The sequence below is a fragment of the Cheilinus undulatus genome, linkage group 9, assembly GCF_018320785.1.
Source record: "Cheilinus undulatus linkage group 9, ASM1832078v1, whole genome shotgun sequence".
In the NCBI taxonomy this organism is placed as follows: domain Eukaryota; kingdom Metazoa; phylum Chordata; class Actinopteri; order Labriformes; family Labridae; genus Cheilinus; species Cheilinus undulatus.
The window spans coordinates 39,326,042-39,349,946 of NC_054873.1; the positions used below are offsets into that span (position 1 = coordinate 39,326,042).

The 23,905-nt window shown below is 37.6% G+C and overlaps 1 protein-coding gene across 2 annotated transcripts in view; it reads right to left on the reverse strand.

The window, feature by feature from the left end:
• Window positions 1-949: 949 nt before the first annotated feature.
• The window catches only part of ano10b (anoctamin 10b), a 54,433-nt gene continuing 31,477 nt past the window's right edge, over window positions 950-23,905 (reverse strand). Inside the window, exons 2-15 of one of the 2 annotated variants that reach the window (XM_041795445.1) lie at window positions 15,477-15,730; window positions 15,015-15,188; window positions 14,368-14,505; window positions 13,370-13,486; window positions 9,640-9,756; window positions 8,702-9,040; window positions 7,878-8,060; window positions 7,733-7,788; window positions 7,561-7,635; window positions 5,195-5,353; window positions 4,920-5,111; window positions 4,688-4,825; window positions 4,487-4,603; window positions 950-4,397 (exon numbers count right to left, since the gene is read on the reverse strand). In XM_041795445.1, the coding sequence (XP_041651379.1) occupies window positions 4,374-4,397; window positions 4,487-4,603; window positions 4,688-4,825; window positions 4,920-5,111; window positions 5,195-5,353; window positions 7,561-7,635; window positions 7,733-7,788; window positions 7,878-8,060; window positions 8,702-9,040; window positions 9,640-9,756; window positions 13,370-13,486; window positions 14,368-14,505; window positions 15,015-15,188; window positions 15,477-15,723 (2,076 nt within the window). In that variant the 5' untranslated portion in view covers window positions 15,724-15,730 and the 3' untranslated portion in view covers window positions 950-4,373. Of the gene's footprint in view, window positions 4,401-4,486; window positions 4,604-4,687; window positions 4,826-4,919; window positions 5,112-5,194; window positions 5,354-7,560; window positions 7,636-7,732; window positions 7,789-7,877; window positions 8,061-8,701; window positions 9,041-9,639; window positions 9,757-13,369; window positions 13,487-14,367; window positions 14,506-15,014; window positions 15,189-15,476; window positions 15,731-23,905 lie in introns of both variants that reach the window. The other variant, XM_041795444.1, reaches the window with a different exon arrangement.

Consider the following 23,905-nt stretch of genomic DNA (forward strand, 5'->3'; position numbering starts at 1 on the left):
GTACACTCTGGTCTATGGCAAGTCTTGGTCTTGGATAGTGTGTACAACACCACTACGTTGTGGTAGTAATGGAATGGAATGTACACCACTACATTGTGGTAGTAATGTAACATTAAGGTCAAGGAAAAAATAATGCTGGGCACTTAAAAATTAAAGTCAAAATGATGAGAAAGAAGTTTAAACTTCCTATTACAAACAGCAGATTTTAGACACAATTTTTATGAGCTAAAAGCGAAAGACTCCCTTGTTGTTAAATCCCATTCTGAGGTATAGTTTCACATGTTCATCGGAACGAGGCATTTTGTAGAGAGAGTCAAAATTCATTGTTTGTTATTGTCTTAAATAATTGTAAATTAACAGGAGAGACATAACAGCACTCATCTTCTCTTTTCCCTATCTGTTGTGGAAGAGAGGAACTCATCACTATCTGCGGCTGCGCTTCCTGATCTCCCAAACTATGGAATGGGTCGAGGGTCACACAGAATGGACGTGCGTGAATTGTGCTACAAAAACTTGTGAAGCTAAAATGAACTTAACCTAACATGTTACGTTCAGTTTGACAGTTTGACAGCCCTAATACACACACACCCCCACACACACACAGACCTGTGATAGGACCTTAGATTAAAAATCAAGTTTGAAAGGTAATAATAATTTTACTACATGGGGCACAAAAGTTTTAATGTAATAGTATGCTGTATGTTGATGTTGTTATCACTGTTATCATTATCATTGCTATTGTTGTCATTGATAGCAATGATAACGGGGAGGTTGAAAAATACTTTAATAATTACAAATAATGTGTACAATATTAAAATTGATAATGATGGTAACTGTATAAGGATTGTGTGATGAGGATTTGTACTTGTCTACAGATTTAACACAGTCTCTTTAAATGTCAACCCCCCCCCCCCCCCCACCACCACCACCACCACCACCACACACTCATATATCCACAAATACATGTACAACTACATACACACACAAATAAAATCAATTTAAATAGCTAAGCCCCCACCTCTGCTGACATACCTATTCTCTCTATCAAAAAGGCAGATAAAAGCACATAAATGATGGATTAATTTTCTGGAATAACACTTGATCATGTGAATTTTCCTCCTGGTGATTGTTTTTATTCCATGACTCACAGATGAACACAAGTTGACTTAAACTGGTAAGTTAACAAGCAACAGATTTTAAGTATATTTACTACTATATTCTAGTTTAAAATTGACAGACAAGCAGTGTAATAAACATTAACTGTGACGGTGATAATTCTTTACATTCATTTTTAAACTGTACTGTCTTGCTCATTGTCTTATTGAGCTTCTATATACTGTTTTTAAGCTGGTTGACCTGATTTTTGTATGTAATACTGCTGACTGAAAAACAAATTGCCCACTACAGTGCAACCTTGAACCTTCCAAACACTACCCTTGTCTAAAACCCTTGTCTAATAAACTGTCTATTCTAACAGTGCAACATTTTCAGATTTAATGACAAAACACATGCAGAAACAGACAAAAAACACAGACTTACTGGAACAACAGTTGCCATGAAGAGGTTTTGATGCTCTGTAGTGAAGAGACTACAAAGATAACAAACTACAGTTGTTGCCTTCTTATACATGCAACATAACTAAGCAAGACCAATAATTCTTCAGAGGAGACAAATAACCCCGCCTACCAAAGACATCACTACAGTGAGGTCAACACACTGCACACACGCCTGTTGATTCAGGTTACACATTTGTTGCCATGAAGTTCTCTTTTGTTTTGAAGGACATATTAAGGACCATTTATAATTCTGAAACTGAAGAGATTTGTTGAACTAATTTGTGCAAAAAGAGAAAAAAGGAAAAGGAGTAAAAAAGCAGATGTGGGTGGAGGTCTGTAATGTTGTGAGGAAAAAAATTTGACATTAAAAGACTTGCAGTGTAGGGTCACATGCCTAAACAGGCACATGCAACTGAATATTACATGTCAGTGTAATGTCAGGCTTCCTGCATTGGAAACTAGGCTTGACCTGCACGTGTGTCCTTGGGTGTGTGTGTGGGGTGTGTGTGTGTGTGTATGTTATAAACAAAACAGAACTTGTTGTATCCATTTGCTTTTACAAACTGATTGAACCTCTGGAAAGAAAATCTAGTTATTTACATTTTTATTGATGTTTAATGTCCTTTTGCTGATTTCTAAGGAGAAATTGTGTCTTGCACACCACTCATTCCCAAATTTGCAACTTTGCAACATAGACAACTATTTTAACATTGAGCTTGTCTTTCATCATTCACAATGATGAAATTTATGTTTGTGTGTTGAAAATTTTCACATATTTAAATTTTCATGTCCAAAGCCTCCTCATGCCACATGAACAACTGAATGAAAATTTAATAACTGAAGTGTATTATTTAGCAGCCAGTACGATCACCCTGCAGGTGGTGCATTGCTCTCTGAATGTTCACAAAGGCTGACAGGGACCTCTGGTGTCTTGATGGTTTGAATATGTTATTTAATGCCATTCCATGCACAGTGCTGGTCTTGTTCACACTGTGTCTTTTACGGCGGTGGTTCCAAACTTTTTTTTTTTAATTAGGGCCCCCCTATTCAGATCTAAGAAAAAACTAAGCCCCCATCCACCCAAGAACCACTTGGAAAAATTACAGATCAATTATAATTGATTTAATTGACAAATCCAACATAATATGCCAACTTAATAATAGCTAACCATTAATGCAGCAGTATATTTGGGCCATTCTAGAAAAAAAAAAACTAATAACAAAGAGTATCTGTTATTATATTTTCAAGAACAAAATATGAAAATCTCAAGTTTAAAACATTTTCAACTTAGAGGAAGACCCCCCAAAATACTTTAAAAGTTAAAAATAAATGTGAACCAAAACTTACAATTTTTGAGATGTTAAAGTAAAAATCCCCAAATGCATAGTTTCTTGGTTTTTGAATTTTCACTGATGTAGATGTAATAGATGTAATCATTTTGAAACTTGAATTTTTTTAATCTCCAGTGTCAAAATTTAAGACGTTTTAAACTAAGAAATAAGTGTTTTTCCCTCATAAATTAACTTTTCAAACTCTGAACATCTGACAGAGGCTGAGCCTGTGTGGGGGTGTGTGTGGGTGTGTGTGTGTCTTTTGGGTGGATAAACCAATCCTAGCTGTAATGCAATCCTATTCATATTATCAAAATACCTTATTAATGGCAGTTAAAAATTCACAAAGCCTGTTATTATATAGATAAATTAAATACACAAAAAAGTTGATAATAAAATACAAATTACACTGATGTTATGACTCACTCTTTTCAACAACAACCTTAGTGTTGTAAACTTGATGAAAAATAAAGAAAAACATTTCATGATCTTGTGATTTTTCAAAAAATGTCATTTAATACTTCAAAAGATGGAACCATCCTGCATTAATTAATAGGATAGTTTATCCAGCAGAGTGACCAGGTGACAGTCTGTACAGACACACACACACACACACACACACACACACACACCTTATTAAATATTCACATCATGCTTCCATCTTGCTAACCCCAAACCTTAAAAAAAAAAAAAAAAATTTAAATTTGCACACACATAATTAAAAAATTTCTGCCATGCTATGAACAGCTTCATAAAGAATATTGTTCTTATTTAAAAGGTTTACATCATCCAGTGCAAAAAAAGGAGGAAAAAAGAAAATATTAAAATTTAGTCATTATTTCACAACATTCATATATCAAAGGAATTCCTCACATGTAAATGTGATATAGGTTAAATTGATAAATGAATGTTAAGGGAAATTAACAATAATCATTTCACTCATCTTGTCACCTTTGCAAAGACACAAACTGCAAGTTTCATTTAAGCTGTTTTATTTGTCCATTAAATTATCACAAGCTCTACCTGTCTATGGACCCAGTAATGATATGGCAAATTAACTGTATATTTACTACACTGTTCTAGTTACCTGGCATTTTAAAGGGCCTAACAACAACTTTTACTGCCTATGCAGAAATTTTGGATTTGGTGGATAAGCAGTTGTGTTGATTTTTTTCACTATTGGAGGGAATGGCTGAAGTGTTTGTAAAAAAAAAAATAGCCCTATTTACAGCATTAACCTTTTACAGGGCATCTCTAAACATGAACAATACCTTCCATTTGATATTGTGGGAGGATAAAAATACTTACATCACAGAAGCTCAGTGTTAGTGAATGAAAGCAGAGCTGCTTAAAAGTATACAAGGAAACTTTAGTTGCTGAAGACCCTAGACATAACTCTGGTTAGACTGAGTAACATGTAGCTGTAGCTGGTTGTTGTTGTTGATCCGCAGAGCAGTGCATGAAGCAGTACTTTCTTTTTTGAAATTTATCTGGACTCCTCAGCAACTAGCTTCTGGAAAAAGGAAAAATAGTTGTCAAACAGATATCGGAGAATATCAAAATCTTGATAACATAATAGTTTAAGATAAAACAATTAACCTGCTGTTTCAAGGCCTGCATGGATGTGTACTCAATGTGCTCTTTCTTTTTCCGGATCCACTCTGGTTCATCAGGGATAAAAACTACCAAGACCAACTTAATCAAGATCAGCACATGCTGCAAACAAGGTTAAAATGTCAGAGAAATGCATCAAGATATCATTTTGACTTTTACTTAAAACCACTTTAATGTCCTACTTACCTCTACCAAAACAGCCAAAAGTAGAATGTTTGTGCTCCTTATTCCACCCTCATTAAACAGCTCTTGTAACTGTGGTGACAGCAGCAGGAGCCAGCAGTTTGACACGACAGAGACAAAACTCAGGACCTCAAAAGCAGTCTTGTACAAAAAAGACAATGACGTGAGCCATTCACCCTTCACTTCTTGTGCTGATTGTATGTTATTATAATTGTGCATGGTATTTTTTGCTGACCTGCCACACGCCCATGTTGGCTACAGGGGAGCAGAAGGGTTTGCGAAACAGTTTGCAAATTTTGTAGGCATCTGATCGGATCTCTGTTAGGTTATTAATGAGCAGAAGCACTGCTGTCAAAGGATAAACGCAGGAGAAGAGACTGAGATACCCAAACTGCACCAGGAGTTCAATGTATTCTGCAAACAGGCCCTTTAAACAGAACAGAGAGCTGTGTCACACCATGTCAGTTTTAACCACCCTTTTGATGTTTTTTCTTAATACTGTGTACTCACAGGGAAAGTAGGCATGGCGCCTTGCTTTCTAAATTTATCCTCTTGCGGTTCATCTTCTTTCTCTGTCCTGGCACTGATAAACTTATCCACCAGAAAGGGTATGACCACCTCTGTCACCTGATTCACCAGCTGGGTCACTATTAGTAAAGATGCTAGACGCTTAAGACAGGAAAAAAAAAAAACATATTAGCATTTTGTAATTGCAATTGTATTACCAGTCCCGAGGCCTTTTCCTTTTGGTGACTCAAGACTTTTTCTATCTGCTTAAAAAAATCTCTCTGCCCTAATTCCAAAAAGGGACATCAGTTTCACCTTTGAGCCTGGGTCTCTCATTTGGATAGAAATTACGAAGATTTGGAAATCCCGTTAGGATCAGCTAATCCACCTCACCTTTGTCCTGTTTTCTCACTATTCTGTTTTCCAATGAAAAAACAAGATAGGAGATACCTGATCAAGACACAAACACTCAAACACATTATTCAAGTTATTTTGTTTGTCACAATGTAGGTTACTAACTAGGTAAAGAACCAAAAATAGAGCAGCTGACATGGGGTAGACAGCTAGGGATACATGGTTTGGTTTTGAATATAGTATTAAAAACCTGGAACAAAGACCACACCTCAAACAAATCCCATTTCAGCTGCCAAACATATACAAGCATGCAGCACTCATTGGGGCTTTTCCACTATGACTTTTGGCTGCGCCTATCCAAACCAAGCAGTGCTGTTTTGCTTTTCCATCACCAGTTTGGTTGTGCCAGGCTGTACAGAGCTGTGCCCAGATTGGTCCTGCTCTGGAGCAGGGCCAAAGTGCGCCACAGTAGTGTCACAGCAGTCCATCATCATTCGGGGATGCTTGCAGACGTGTTAAATAGCAACCACTGCACCAAACTTTGAAATACCTGCTGAATTTTCATCAGACGAAGGAGAAAAAACTTTGAAGAAACAATGGCCAACTCCTGGACAGCTGAAGACACAAAACAGTGCATGCTGAAGTGCAGCTATTTTACATCATCGACCCAAAACACTGCGTCATCAGGTTTACACGTGCCCTCAAACAGGTAGCTCAGTTGTGGTGGCAAATCCCCTGCTGCGCTGGGCTGCCATGTCAAGTCTATCCAAGTAGAGCAAAGCTGCTGAATGTAAAGGAAAAGCCCCATCTACTTTCACATTCCTCCCTCACCAAATCCCCTTCGTTCACTCACTTCCCTCTTGGTCTGAATTCAGGAACCACTGGGGGTCCCATTGCCGAGAGCGATGATGAAATGGTTCCCCCATCCAGTCTTGACCCCTCTGGTTCCCTTCACTTGTTTAAAGATAAGCAAACACTGTCAGCCTTCAGCACTAGACCAGGGTACTGAACTGTTTGCCCGATGAAGATTTCGTACCGAAACATTGCAAATAAATACCCCTCCTATTTCCAAATTGGACAGTGAGTGGGTGTTTTCTTTGAACTGTTTGCTGGATATGCCCTCTGACGCACCTGTCCTGAGAAATAGATGTGCGAAGCAACCTTTCCATTATGAACTTTAGAAATAAAAATTCAATGTGTGTTTTCATTGCTGCAGCCATACTGCACTTACTGTACATGTTTTTTCCCAAGAAATGTCAATAAATTCGGGTACATTGCAGACTCGCACCAAAGACGGATGTCAGGGTTTTTTTTTCCACAAACACTGATGTCAGAGGTCCACAAGTAATTCTTATCCTGTGCTTGTAATACTTTTACAAGTAAAATTGTGTCCTGGGAGTGTCTACCATGTGTTTAAAGACTTTATGGCATATATTCCTGTTAAATGTTTTAACTGAAAATCTGTTACAAACTAGAAAAGCACTCCGAGGGCGCAGACCTCCGCCATTAGCCCTATCTCCCAATAGTAAAGAATCCTTTAAAAACATTCCTGGATCCAGACAGTGATCTGGATCACTCCCAAAATCTAATCAGTTCTTCCTTATGCCATTTCTGACATTTCCTGAAAATTTCATCAAAATCCGTCCAGAACTTTTTGAGTTATGTTGCTAACAAAATAATGAGCAAATAAATTCAATTTCAAAACATTAAATTCAAATTCAAATCATGCTATTCAAATTTAATACCATTATTCAAATTCAGTTCCTAGTGGCACAAATCTCAGCCCATGACAACCTAACTAACAAACCCTGCCGATCACATAACCTCCTTGGCGAGAGGTAAAATAGGCAGCTCAAGTAACATTTGCAGGAACAGCCTAAATGTATGTACTGTAGGATCCAGTAGCAAATTCTTGATCCACATTGTAAGGCTCAAGTATTCCATAAAGTTTTTAGATTTCTAAATTGCATTAATTAACTGTGAAGTAAAGTAAAATTAAGGCACTTAGTTGTTACCTTACGAAGCATTGGCACATCCCGCTTAAAGAATGCAATGTGGAAGAGCACTGCAAAGTAGTTGAAGAAGGTAAACTGAAAAAAGGGAAAATTAGCTTGGTAAAAGAGCCTTAATAATAATAATAAATAATAATAATAATAATAATAATAATAATATTGACAGGGTGCCTACCACCAAGACTTTGGCCGTCAGATGATTCTCAAATGCAGATTGCTCTCTGTGGTTCTCTAATGGATATAAGAGGAATTTGGGCTAATCATTCAACTTTCCAGCTCTTTATGCAACTGTTAACTGTTATGCAATTTCTTTCACTCACCATATTCAGTCAAAGACAGCGCCACCGTCTTGTAAAAAGTTGCTAGAACATTTGTATAGATGATGTGAAGCACTGAGGGCAAGTAGAGGAAAGTCTGCGACAGCAGGGAATCCCATTCTCCATGTAGCTGTTGCATTTTGGCCTCCCCCCAGTAGAAACAAACCATACCCAGTACCACCAAGCCTGCCAAAAAAACCATGACAGACAAACATAAAAACATGAAAACACCTTAAGAAAAACTGGCCACCTCCTGGACAATTGTGAAGCAACATTTTTGCAACCTATGGCTTCCATATGTTTTCAACACTGATTTATCTCTTGCAGGGATATTTCTGTATTTTTTAAGTTGGGTTGGATAAGATATTTGGCAAATAGTGGCACTAGTCCCAAGGGATTTCAGTGAGCCTTACCCCTTCAAACAGGAGCGCTTGGAGTTCTCCTATGCTATACAGTGTAGCTGATAGGTTTAGTTTCTCTGCTTAATTTTTTTGAGTTTAAGGTTAACAATACAATAAAAATGGTCACCCAATGCAGGCTTTGTGTACCTTAAACTTGTAAAATTATGTGGAAAAACTTTACCCGTCTGCTACACTGCATAGCGCATCCTGTTTGAAGGAGCAATGCTCACTGAAATTAATGGAGGCACTACTGTTGCACTTACACAACCCAACTATGAAAATACCAATATCCTTTAAATTCTGACTTGACTTTCTGTTCACCAGAACTTTGAAAAATTTCCCTGACACTTCTTTTGCCTGAGGTTTTTGAATAAGCCAGTTTTAAAATGATGGGCACATTTAATATAAATCAAAGGCAAGTTGTACCTAGAAACAACCCCACCACTGGAACTGACAACAATGCCATACGTAAGTCCCTTTGCCAATCAGGAAAGAGCGGCTCCACACAGCCTGTCACAGGGTTAACCCCAAGTGTGCCATGGAAACCAGGTCGGGGCTCTGCAAAGCGTTCTGCTAGGTGTAAGGTCCCCCAGCGGTAAGAAAGGGAAGAACTTCGTCGCTTCCACAACTCCATAACCACAGTAGACCACAGCATGCTGAATACAGCCTGGATCATGTGACCGGAGACAGCTGGTCCTAAGTCTTCTTCTTTACTTTGGATCCCTGAACCTGATATTGACTCCAACATCTCAGTCTGGACCTCACCTGTGAGGGCAAAAAAGGTTAGTGTCCTGTTTGTTTGTTTTTTCAACATATAGCATTATTATCTTCAGTGAATTGTAATAATGTCATTAATAATCTAAATTACATGGTAGGGCTAAGCATGTCAAAATTCAAATAAATCATATGTTTGAAGTTGTAGCATTGATGTTGCATGGAACTTTTGTATTCTATTTTAACATATAATGATTTTTTTGCATGCATTGTAAGAAATTGTTTATGTTTTCAAATGAAAAATGCATATATATTCAAACTTGGGCATCTGTTGCAACCCTCTGCCAGCTCACTGTACTGGTGGCCCAAAACTGTTTTTCTAATGAGGTCAAGGATAAGGGACAAGTTTTATTTTCTGATTCTGTGTGTGTGTGTGTGCACATCCTATATCTCTCAGTGAAATTAGGTATGCCATTACCATGAAGTGTAAGCTTATTGATAGCTTCATATTTTAATGAATCAAGCATAGTTGTTGAAGTGAATATATATTCTAAATATATATTGACATCAGTATACAATACATCAAAAATGTCTTTATTATGAATTTATAATGCGCCAAATGGATTTTAAAAATCAATCTACACACCTACCTGAGAAGTATGTAATGCACAGACCAAGTATTGCTGGTGGCAGCAGAGACCAGGTGTACCAATCAAGAAAGCTGAAGTACAAAGATATGGAGCTCCCAAAATACTCATTTATCATATCTGGTCAAAGTAGGAGACAAAGGTATTTGGTTAAAGTATGTGCATGTCTGAATTGACCTATAGCTGAGCCCCACTCCCTTGGCTCACTAAGGCAAACATTCAACTCTTAATGTTGATTTTCATTTACATTTTTTTTTTTTTTTTTAAATTGAGCGATGCACGACAGAACTTGACAAATGAGGGACAACACATGTGCAACAACACTGGGGTCAGACAATACAGATAGTGAACACCAGACAAGACAGGGACATGCAGGAACTCAGAACATCAAAACATTTTAAATTGAGGGTGTTGAGGGGCTATGTTTTTGTGTATGTGTGTGTGTGGGGGTGTGTGTAAATGTGTGAGTATATACACACGTGGACAAAATTGTTGGTACCCCTCTGTTAATGAAAGAAAAACCCACAATGGTCACAGAAATAACTTGAGTCTGACAAAAGTGATAATGAATAAAAATTCAATGAAAATTAACAAATGAAAATCAGACATTGCTTTTGAATTGTGGTTCAACAGAATTATTTTAAAAAACAAACTCATGAAACAGGCCTGGACAAAAATGATGGTACCCCTAGAAAAGATTGAAAATAATGTGACTATAGGGACATGTTCAACAAGGTGTGTCCTCTAATTAGCATCACAGGTGTCTACAAACTTGTAATCAGTCAGTCAGCCTATTTAAAGGGTGACAAGTAGTCACTGTGCTGTTAGGTGACATGGTACCAACAATTTTGTCTGCGTGTGTGTGTGTGGGTGTGTGTGTGTGTGTGTGTGTGTGCATTTATTTGTTTTAGTGGAATATTAAGAATGGTGAGGGTATTGGCTGTCAATTAAAGTTGGGATTAAGTTGGATAAATACATTAAGACAAGAAGAGAGACACTGTAAAAAAAAAAAAAATAATAATAATAAATAAGATGCAGTATATATGAGTGTGGGATGTACATAGGTAGAGGAATAGTTTATGAAAAACTTATAATAAATGACAAGGAGAGAGTGAAAGAAAAAAAGGAAAATGGAACAAAACCAAGGGGCAGGAAGGGGGAAAAAATCTTGCAATAATATTAATGAATATATATATTTAATAAAATGCCTTGCATTAGGTTTCTGTTATCACCGTTATTCCTTCTCTTTGGTCCATTCTTTGGTCTCCATGTTTTCTCCCATTTTAACTCCCCTCCCTATTGTTTGTGTGGACGTCTGAAGTTCAGCTGAAGTTTGGCCCTTCCTCGGCTGCCCCCTGACCCTGCGGAGAAAGCCGGCCTATCGATTCGCCCTTTGACAATGTGCCAACTAATGGAGCAACACCCAGACCCAAAGGGAGGGAGTCTGCTCACATTAGACACTTTATCACTTCATCTCTTCATTTATCATTGCTAAGGGATGGCCAAAGGAGGGAAGGGGGGTCAGGGTACTAGGAGAAATCAGAATGGACTGGGGAATAATTGTCAAACCAACTGTAATGCAGGCTGATGTGAAGGGGAGAAGAAACACCGAATTAACTGACTTAATAATAATAATATTAATGATAATAATAATAAATAATGATACTAAAAAATAGACAAAATATTTAGAGAATGAAGAAAAGAAAAAATATTCAGAGTTATATATAGAGTTTATTATAAAATTAAATAGAGAGGGGGAAGAAAGTGAGTTATAATATTGGTATGGCTATATGTCGCTGTATTTTATGTGGATATATTAATAATAGTAATAATAATAGTAATATATTCAATCAACATAATAATAATCAAGAATACCTATTTAAGATATAGTAGTTTTATGGTTTTAATGGGGTTTAATAATAATAATAATAATAATGTTGATATTAATAATCATGATAACTATAGTTTGGAATAGTGTAATTAATAGAATATATTACTAATATCATTTACCGCCATCTCAACCCCCTCGATAGGAAGTCATCATCATCAAATACTATTTAAAAAATATAATATGAATTGTATAATAATGTAATACCAGTGAAATATCCATAACATTGTAATTATATAAATGATATAATCAGAATGTAATAATAATTTAATATAAGTGGTATGACAATGACAATTGATATAATATTATTAATAATACAATAACATATTAATGATATGATGATAAGAAATATAATATTAATAAGAATATATATATATATATATATATATATATATATGCCATTCTGAGGAACATGAATCATCCACTACATATCTCCCTAAATGACCAAAGAAACGGTGGTGGACGGCTCCTATCCCTGCAGGACAGAAAGATTTAGAAAATCTTTCATTCCATCAGCAATAACACTTTATAATTCTACCGTAAACAGATGAGAGAGACTCCAGACAACTGAATTTCCCTGTGGGGAAAAATAAAGTTATTGTACTGTATTGTATTGTATAAGTGATATTATAAATAATAATATAAAGACAATATAGTTGTGATCATCCCTAAAAAAGGTGGTGAGACAGAAACAAAATAAAATTAAATATATAAATAAATCAAACAAATGCAATCAACATAAAGTATTTTTTTACAAACAGTAAATAAACAACCAGTACATAAATTAATACAAAGATAGATAAACATTTTTAAAAAGCAAAAGTTGGAATGGTATTGTTAGAACAATTTATGGCTGACATGAAGTGCAGCTGACAATATAGCAAAAAGTAATTCTAATTGATTCTAATCATAATAAAACTAATATATATGCAATAATAAAAATAATAAGAATTACCATAATAATACTGCAATACTACTACTAATAATAATTATGATAATAATGTCAATAACTTGTACTTAAGTACAAGCCAGATATAATTATATATCTACATATATCTATATATTACATTTAATTGGATTTTAACTACAACCCTATGCTACAGTCAGTGTTAATGTCAAATGAAAATACTGAGACTAATTGGAAGGATATGGTTATGATGATCTAAAGTTACACAGCTGAAGTTGGCCATAACATTTGATTAGTTAATGTAGCAAAGTTTCCTGCAAGGTGATGATATACTGTTCTTATAGCCTACATATCATACTCATCACTTTTCGGCAAACTTTGAAAACCCTACACTATTCTACTACCTTAAAACAAATGTAGACATCCTTGTTGATTTTCTGCATGTGAGCTGACTGCATGCTCAGCAACATTTGGATTATAAAGGAGACACTTTACTGTATTCATGTGAGTCTATCAGTGTTATACTGTATATACCCGATGCATTTTTTTGTTTTTTTGCTTGGCTGTTTACACTGCAGTCATCGTCCAAAAGATCAAATCATCTGATTTAGAACCAAATAATCTAAATCTGATTCAAAAACGTCAGATTCAGTGAGAACTGTGCTGTTCACTGTCAGAAAAAAAATCCAATATGAGTCACATGTGGGCAAAAAAAAAAATCAGATTCTGGTCACTTAACAGCTGCGTGAACACAGCATATGGCCAGAAATTTCATTTTATTGTGGTCTTTCAGACCTACGCTTTCATCTCTTGTCAATTCAAAACCCTCTACGGCAGGGAAAAACTGTATGTTGATCATATTTTGTCATTTGTGTGCATGAAAGGAATGGATATACATGCATTGCATGGGTGAGTGTATGTGTTGTATTTCCACCCACCCAGCGGCTGAGTCAACTGATTTCCGGAGTACCAGGCTTCACTGAGATTCTTCAGTTTTTCCTGGTTGTGGAGTGGAAACATGTCTTGAACAACACCTGCTGACCCAAGTTTCCTCCCTGAAATTGTTTCAATTTGTGCACATTATTTATGTAATGCTCTTAAACTAACGTATATCAAAATCAAGTAACAACTAAACCTGCTAATTAATGCTACATACACAAAAATATACACTCTAGACTGCTTAATTGCTTATAATGACAATTTCTTAATTGAATGAAAAGAGAGAGCAGCTGGCATTATCAGGACATAGTACACATCACGTCAGACTATTATGCATATAAATCACATTATTGCCCTCTAGTGGCACAAAGCTTTGTAGCACAGCCCAGTTTGGATGAAGGAGATTGGGGGTTTGAGACCTGCTTGTTTCAAACTTTTTACAAAATGCTGGTTTTGTCATCCAACTTAATTAATTAAGTTGATTATTCTGTTTTTTATTGTTTTCTCCTTAACCATCTAAACCAACAAGGTTTAAAAAACAGAGAAGTCAGTCCTTAAACACTTTTATAAGCTTTATAATCAAAAATTCAACTTTGCTGCAGGACTGCCACACAAAGCTTTGTGCTGTGTGAGGGTCACATAGTCAACACAACTCCAATAGAGGTGGGGGCTGTGTGAAATGTAAATTAAAAACAGAATGCAAAGATTCATATTTCTCATGAAGCCATATTTTATTCACAACAGAACTTAAACAACATATCAGATGTTGAAACTGATTTCACACAGCACCTCAACTTTTATGGAATTAGGATTACAGAAATATCTAGATAAGTAAATTAATACGTGTGTGTCTTTGATGAGGCTGTCATAATGTTCATATGTTGTAAAGAACATTATTTTCTAATTGTTACGGAACTCAGTATTCATCTCAATGGATATTTTTAAAGTTAAGCTCCAATTACTGTTAGTAAAGTGAACATATAGTGAAAACACTCACATATATTATCTCGATGTTGCAGTGTGAAGCTGTCAGGTAGGCCAGGTATTCTCAGGTCTCGCTGCGCCCACAGGCCATCCAGCTCATACTTTACAATGTACTGTCTTTCTGCAAGTGTCAGGAACTTCTCCATGTTGTCTGTCACACACACAGCACACACAGACAAAGATACATGAACAGAAAAGTATCCCAAGTACCCTTTCACACCATTCACTCCACATTCATTACACTGATGGCAAAGGTTGCTATGGAAAATTGACCATCAGTATGAGCATATTCCATTCAAACACATCCATAGCAATTTACACTCCACAGGGGAAGCAAACTGGGGTTAAGTATCTTGCCCAAGGACACACCAACATGTGACTGCAGGAACACACAACCATTTCAAGACAACCGACCCTACCAACTGAGCCACAGTAACCCCAAAGGCTTTTACCTGTAAATGTGGCAGATCAGAATGAAAAATATTGAATAAAAAATTTGTAAAGAAAATTCGAAATAACGAAATGCCTTAAAACTAACACTAACCCTTTAACTGTCATTTCTTTGTCTTGAACTTGAGTTCATGTTCTTTTTGTAATGTTTTTAAAATAGAACAGTTATTCATGTCTATTTTCAAACCTACCTGCACTATTCTGCTGTACCTGAATTTTTAAAGTTGTGTCTGTTCCTGTAGGAGAAAGCTTCCATGTTGTCGTTGGAGTATGTCTTACAGAGACCCAACTCCTCAGCAGCTCTTAGCAATGTACATTGAGGGGCTGAAACCAAAATGATGTCACCGCTGGCATCCTCACCTGGGTGAGCTAGCAATGCAGCACCTGGGGTAAAACATAGAAACTAAAGATTATTACTCCTTGTATATTCTGACAGGGAGTGAAATGGGAGGCACCAGAGATAAATCTTAAGTGTTTTTGCAAAGGGTTTGAATACTTATTGCAATGCAATATTTCAGTTCTTTTCTTTTCAATATGTTTACGAAAATTTGTTTTAAAGAGAAAATTCTTCTGCTTTAGAGATGGATGGATGGATGGATGGATGGATGGATACTCTGCAAGTAGTATTAAGAGAAGACTGCAGGACTTTGTTAGTTATATGCTAAGACTCACCCCCATCTTTCTGAGGAGCTCCTATCAGTCTAATGAGCCATCTTTTTGTCTCAGGGCGAACTCTCTCTCCAAGCTTTACCAAAACCAAGGGCTCCACCTTCTCGGTCACACAGCAGGGGCAGCTTACTTTTGTCCAGCCTGATCCAACAGAGGAGGCACTTGGTTCGCTCATAACCGTTTGGGTCCTATCCTCATGGGATGATTTACTTCTGATGCCGCTGTCAGAATCATCAACATCTGTCTTCATAGTTAAACTGAAAGAAAAATTTACAAAACATTTTTAGTTTGCCACATACTTACCACATGTTGTCTTTCTATATGCACTGGAAATTTTAGGTCCACTACTCAATAAGAAAGCAAGCTCCACCAAGGGGTTAAAATTTTCCAGTCAAATCAATATGTCCTATCTTATTCCAGTCAAGGCAGGAACATGCAAATCATATTATCTTTTAGCAAACACAGTTTTACTTTACATACTTATCACCCTCTTGTCAAAATATATTTTACTTGATATTCCAGCCAGTGTCATGCCAATGCATTGCACTTAAAATGGATGGCAGCTGTCAGTGAAACCATGATCTGTTCCATCTCAATGATTTTAGGAATCACCAAGTTACCAGCTGCTAGTAAATCAAAATTCCAACAGAGGTGGAAGTGTATGAGGGGTGAAAGTGCCAAAAATGAAGTGATAAATTGGAGGTAATGAAAATGCATTTGAACCCATTGTACCACCCAACTGCATCCTTACCCAACTGACCTGAGATATTGAAACAGTGGTTCACGAGCCTGACCCAGGTGGGGGTCGACTTCGTTGTAAATCTTTTCCAACCACTTTGCAATCACAGATTCGTCAGTGGTGTCACTTTTCCCATTTTACAAACCATCCAGGAATTTGGCACACCCTCAACTTCCTTAAAAGGAGGCCCCATATGGATCATAAGGATGTGCATGAATTTGTTGCTGCTTATACTGTTTGTGCCCAAAATAAAATATCAGAAAGTCCACCTGCTGGCCTTCTCTGGCCTTTACCAACACCGAGTTGCTCAGTCACATATGGCCCTTGATTTTGTTACAGGGCAGCCCCCATTAAAGGGGTTTACAGTAATTGTGGTAGTAGTGGTCAGATTCTCAAAGGCAGCTTACTTCATCCCTCTTCCTAAGCTTCCGTCAGCCATGGAGACTGCCTGACAGGTGATCTAGTATGTCTTTTGCCATCATGGTCTTCCCCAGGACATTGTCTTGGACCGAAGACCCCAGTTCATTTCCTATTTTTGGGAAGCATTCTGCTCCCTATTGGGTAGTTTGTCATGTAGATTTTACCCAGAAGCCAACAGTCAGACAAAGTGTACAAACCAGTCACTGGAGTGAACACTCCGCTATCTGATCTCATCCAACCCATCCACCTGAAGTGACCAACTTCCCTGGGCACACTGCTAAATTCCTCTTCCGGGTTCTCTCCTTTTAAATGTCAGTTTGGGTATCAGTCGCTGCTTTTTCCAGAACAGGAGAGAGATGTGGAGGCCAAATGCTCAGGCAGGATCAAAAGAGTCCTCCGTAAAAAGCTACAGCCAATTGCTGATCATTGCAACACAGAGGACAAAGTCTACCACAAGCATTCAATTGTACTGAACAGAAGGGCCTCGGTGTGCTCATCAGCTAAGATAGAGTGGTAATATTTTCTACAATATTGTCCAAGTATTTCATTCACACAGGCATTGAAAGTCAAATGCTCTCCAGGGAGTGCTGGACAATGCAGACAATCAGACAGAAAGAACTGAAAATCAGAACACACTACCAGAATCTGAACTCAGACACTGAAACTGAAAATTGAAGTCAGGAGTAATGTTCTATAAATAATAAACCCCTTGATGAGGAGGAAAACAGTGAACGCTTTTCAGACATCAGACCAATGGAAGCTCCGATATGTACCAACACTTCCAAACAAAACGTCTACAAGCCTGAAGCTGAAAGCTGGATAAGTACTGACTTTCACAGACAAGGACAATGGCCAAACACACACAGGAAAAATCTTCAGAAGGGCAGGAAAAGCAACAAGAACACACAAAGACTGGTACAGTCTTCAATAATACACAGAACGTGAGGAAATTGCAAGCACAACAGGATCAGTTAACTTGAAACAAGTGAGTGAAGATTTAGGTTGTTACAACTGAGCAAGCAGAGTTATGCATTGATAATCAAAGATGAAATACTTGCAGTAAAGATGACGTGTACATTTCACCAAATACAATGAACTCAACAACTGGATAAAGAGTGAGGTGTTCGAAGAAGTGAGGGATGAAAGCCAGAGATGCATCTCTACAGGGTTTGGTGTGTGCACTCAAGGAAACATCTGATGGTGTTGTACCCAAAATTAGGTTAGTTGCGAGAGGCTTTGAAGAGATGAACACTGACTCTCCAATCTGTGCTTCAGAGTCCTTGAAAATAATAATGGCTGTCACATGCCAAAAGGAGTGGTAGCTGAACTCTATGGGCATTAAAGCAGCCTTTCTACAAGGTAAAGAGTTGACCTGAAATATGTATAGGTACAAAAAAAAAATTCTCCACAATAGCCATTCCTCATTCAAAAGCAGTTTTCTAGGTTGGACATAAAGAAAACAGCAGTTTCAGCGACATTGGAATCGAGATTATGGGGCAAAAGAGGCACTCTGTCAGGAGAGAAAAGTTGTTGGTGCCCCTGTAGTCTGTGCAGAATAAGTCGTGCCAGTGAAAGAAGAATGCACAACGAAAAGTCGTCTTTACAGTTACTGGGCTAACACTCACCCTGTGTTCTATTTTTCAGGTTATTCCATGCCATGTTGCAATTTGTTGCCTCCATTGCTTCTGCAAACTTGATTGCTTTTTTTTGTCTGATCTTTGGAACCAAAGCCACACTGGTGTTGGATTAACTAATGAGTTAAACATTCTACTATGCTGCTTTCTTCCCAATTTCAAGAACTTGTCATCGTAAACATTAATGCTACTGGGGGAGAGTTTGCTGTGTCACAAAGTACATTTAAAGGGATGAATATTAGAGAAGAAAATTTAAGTGACTTGCAGATGACTGATTTTAAAACAAAATGGCAGCAGTTCATTAATTGTGCTGTGTGACCTCACAAACACTTTCTGTGTAATATTAATGTATCTGAAAAATAAATAATTTGCTTTAAAATTCCCAGTTTATGTAAGCAAAAATATGATAGAGCTAGAAAAGCAATCAGAGATTGCAGACCTCCGCCATTAGCCCTATCTCCCACGAATCCTTTAAAAAATTCCTGGATCCAGACAGTGATCCCAAAATCTAATCAGTTCTTCCTTATGCCATTTCTGACATTTCCTGAACATTTCATCAAAATCCACCCAGAACTTTTTGAGTTATGTTGCTAACAAACTAACTAACTAACAATCCCTGCCAGTCACATAACCTCCTTGGCGGAGGTTAGAAAGGTAAATATTTTATTCTTTTTGGCCCCAGAAGATTTTCAGGTCTCAAATTGGGCCACAGCGTACTGAAGTAAAAGTGTTCACATTACTCTAATGCCCTCTGTTGGCTCTAAGGTGGATTATACTTTCATCACCATTTAGGCTTTATTCCCAGGCCAAAATGAAAATATGAAAAAAAAGAAAAAATATATTTTTAAAAATCCAAAGGAAAGGTCTTTAAGTGTGGTTGGAACAATAAGCTCCCCCAGCAGACCACGCCGTAGAAGATGGCCGAGGCCACAACAGAGTCATAGAAGGTCTTCAGGAGTGCCCCCTGGACCCCAAAAGACCTCAGCCTCCTGAGCAGATAGAGTCTGCTCTGACCTTTCTTTTTTTTTTTTTAAAGTGCAGTGGTGATAAGATATCTGAAAAGGGACATGTAGATATCTTGAACTCGGCTTAATTAAAGGTATCTGTAATTCTAATTCTGCCTAGTCAAAATGTAATTAGAGATATATTGAATTGGAACAAGCAGATATCTACAATTCAGTTGCAGATATCCGTAATTCACATTGTGGATATTCGAAATGACATTGTAGATATCTGTAATGAGAAACCCCATACACATGCGGTCAAGCCAGCCGCTCCCTCGATTTCCGTGGTCAACTCAGCCGCTCCAGAATTTAAAGATTTCCGTGGTCAACTCAGTCGCTCCAGAATTTAAAGTGCACACGTATTAGGAGCTTTACGGTAAATGCTCCACTTGACAGCCTGAGAGGGGGTTAGAGGCAGGCTGTGCGATGTTTTTCCTTTGCCATAAAAAGTGACAAATAGAAAAAGACCCTACCTTAACATTGGCTCTAAAATACATCTTTTTTTTGACATGACTGAACTGGATGTATAGTGATATTTCTAATTACGTCGGAGGTCGCTGAATGCAAGCGTGACTTATTTGTTTCCCCTTTTGACCGTCATTTAAAGGGAAAGGAAATAATTTCCTTCAGTAAGAACCTGATGAAACATACATTACCGTAAGGAGTACGTTTTGGAATACATGTATAAGCAGTATGAAGTAGTTTTACTGAGTACTATGTGAGAAACCAATTCAAAGTACACGATATACTGTCATATTCATACAATTTCCCCAACTTTGAAGTCCAATAAAATACTTTTTTCCCACAAGTACCTGATGAAACTTACTGCATTGTAAAGAGTACAGCCTGGACTCTGTGTGCAAGCAGCATGAAGTACTTTTACTGTGTACTTTTTGAGTAATCCTCTGTCAAAGTACCTGAAATACCATCATATCCACCAACTTTGAAGTCCAATAAAATACTTTTTTCCCGTAAGTACCTGATGAAACTTACTTCATTGTAAAGAGTACACCCTGCACTATATGCGCAAGCAGTATGAAGTACTTTTACTGTGTACTTTTTGAGTTATCCTCAGTCAAAGTACCTAAAGAAGGAAAGCGGGGGAGGAGAGGCGGGGTCAGGTTGAGACTGAGGAGACAACGGCTCACTTGGCTCCCCCTCCCCTCAGTGATTTTAGTAAACATTCAGTCCCTGCAGACTAAAATCGATGAGCTGCGGGTCCGGTTTCTTCGGGAATACAGAGAAAGCTGTGTCATAGCACTCACAGAGTCTTCGCTCACTGAGCTCGACTCAGACGATGACTTATCTTTGGATGGATTTGGGGCTCCCTTTTGCCTTGACCGGCAAGCGGCGCTGACAGGGAATGCACGGGGAGGGGCCATGTGCCTCTACGTCAACAAGAAGCTCCTGCAGCTCTGTCACCCAGAGAGAGACTGCTCGCCTGATGTCGAGCTCCTGTCAGTGTCGCTCCACCCAGTCTTACCCTGTGAATTCCCTCAAATCTTTCTAACAACTGTATACATTTACCCAAAGGCAAACCCCGACACGGACACCAGCACTATATTTGATATTGTACACAAACTCCAATCTATTTCCCCTGATCCTCCTAAACTTGTTCTTGGAGATTTTAAAAAAGTCCTTGACTAATTTTTATCAGTAGCTATTTTACATGTCCCACAATGCACAGCAAGACACTGGACCTTTGTTATGGGACAGTTAAACGACATCTATCCACATGACCCCTCTTGGATCCACAGACCATAATTGTGTTCTCCTTCTTCCCACTTATAAAACTATCTTAAAGAGGGAAAAGACACAGACCAAAGACATTAAAACCTGGTCTTAGGAATCACTCGCTAGTCTTTGAATGCACCGATTAGGATGTGTTCAAAGATTTATGCGAGGATATTAACGGACTCACTGATGTTGTCTGTTCTTATGCAACTTTCTGTGAAGATATGATTCTTCCCATCCCTTACCTTGGCTGTCCAAGGATGTTTAATCTAGTCTACGGATGAAGAAAATGTTTTTTAAATGGGGGAAGTTCCTGAAATGATTCAGCCAAGAAGGGGGTGAAAATGGAAATCATTAAAGCTAAACAGAAGTATAAAACTAAATTAGAGAGCAAACTGGCTGAGAACTTGCATCAGCGTGGTCCAGCATAAAAATAATTGCAGGTACACAGAAAAGTGTAAACAGAATCAATATTAATTTGGAAGGCTTTACATTAGATAATGTACTTGCCACTCACTTATCTGGGATTTGATGTGTTTGACTTCAGTGACAGAACTGAGGAACTAAAATGAGAACTTATTGACAGCAAGCAGTTAGTCCTTGACCAAATAGAGGTTGAGAAGTCCTTTGGTTCTGTAAAAGTTAATAAGAGCCCAGGTCCAGAAAACATCAGTGACATACTACAAGTCACGGCCAGGTCAATTAACTATTATTTTTTCTTACATTTTCAAACTGTCCTTGTGTTTTCAATGTGTGCCTGTGAACTGTGAACTGTGGAAGCAGGCTGTAATCATTTCTGTCCCTAAAAAACAGCACGCATTTAATGATTTTAGGCCAGTTGTCCTCACATCTATTGTGATGAAAAGCTCGTAAAAAACAGGATTACTGAGGCAACTGAGCAGGCACTGGAGCCTTTACAGTTTGCCTATAGTACTCATAGAGGAGTAGAGGATGCCACACTAATGCTACTGAACCTTTTAACCAAACATCTTGAAGGTAGCAAAACATGTGCCAGACTGCTGTTTTTTTTATTTTTTTCTTCTGTTTTAACACTATCCAACCCATGAGGCCTTTAAAGCATTTTATCCTGAGTTTTAATCTTGTTGGGTGGATAATTGCTTTTTTAACAAACAGGTCACAAAGGGTCAAAGTAAATAGCACCATATCTGAATTTTCTTATTCTTCAACAGGCTCACCACATGGGTGAGGTGAGAAACTTTAATGTATATTTTGTACACAAACATGTGCAAAAGTGTACATGAGAACAGGTTTATTGTAAAATTTGCAGATGATTCTGTTATTGTGAATTTGTTGCACAATGACGAGTCCAGCCATGGTCCCATTGTGGATAAGGTTTTTCCTGGTGTGATGATTCTTTCTTGGAGCTTAATATCTCCAAGACAAAGAAACTGATCATAGGTTTTGGAGCACATGCTCCAAATCACGAGCCTACTACGATCAAAAACCAGGTTGTTGAATGTGTAGAGAGCTATAAATATCTTGGAACGATTATCGACTCTAAACTTACCTTTGAAAAGAAAAGTGAGGCAGTCTGCAAAAAAGCTCTCCAGCGACTATTTTGTCTAAGGAAACTTGTTTGTTTTCACGTTAATAACACTTAAATGGTTTTATTCTATTGAGCTCATTTAACCCTTATTCCCTGTTAAGGGAAATCTGTATTTGGGAGTGAATTCTATGAAATAACTTTGGGTGTGATTGTGACCTTGCCCCAAAAATTAGGTCAGGGAGTGTGAATTGCATGAATTTTGATATATTTGAGTTTCATACATATCCACTATATTTTGACTGTGTAGTCAAAAAAAGTTCCGTTGGGTTTGTTAACTACAAAGTTTGTATCATAGACTTCCATTACAAACAAATTTTTTGACCTCCCATGTAAAACAAAGTAAAAATTACATTCCCTGTAATTTCCCATTTCTCTGTAGCAAACTACTTGAAGTTTTGTAAAGTCAATGACAAAATTGCCCCATTTTCACATCACCCCACCCACACAAATAAAAAATACTGACTTCCGCTGGCCATATGAGTAACTGGCATGGCTGCAGACCAGTTAAAAAAAAAAAAAGAAAAGAAAAAGTTTTTACAACTAAAATGGTTTTTGATGTGTAGTTAGTGATAAGATCTTTCAGTCAGAATGGTTGAAATGAAAAACAAAAATTCCAGGTGTGTGTCAGTGTGTAATCTTATCACAGACAATAAAATCCTCATGGGAAAATATGCAAATTTGTAAACTCATAAAAAGCCATGAAACTAGTATTTCTTATTCCTTGGCCATGGCAGGATAAAATCAAGACTTTCATCAGATTTTGCATTCATTTTGAAGGTTGGCCTCAAATTTTATGTTTTTACTCATATTTAGCCAATTTTTTATATTTCATATAGTTTCCCACTGGGGAACAGCCATGCCTCTGTCACAAACTAGAAAAAAATAGGAATTTGTAGAATTTCTGTCAAACTTCAGGATTACAGGCCACTGTGACCCCCAAAAAAGGCACATTTGTTGAATTTTGTTCTGATATGGATCGTAAGGACTTGTACTTGCATGTTCATGGCAAAATAAGATTGTGTGTGCATGTGTGTGTGTGCATGTGTTTGTAGGTAATTGGGCTGCAAATCTGTATCCCTTCCATTTCTTTACTCTCGTACACGCACACACGTACACCCTGTGCACCTGCGCACTGGACATTTCAGATTTCAGGACAAGTGACTGTCTTTCTGATTCTCGTCTTTGAAGTCAATAGATCAAAGTAATTAAAAGACCCTCAACTTCACGGAAGATATCAACATGACCCCAGTGCCCCATAACAATTTTAGTGCAGCCAATTGCAGGGTGTGGGAATGTAAACAAGGCTGAGAAAGCAGAATGTTTAGGCACAAAGT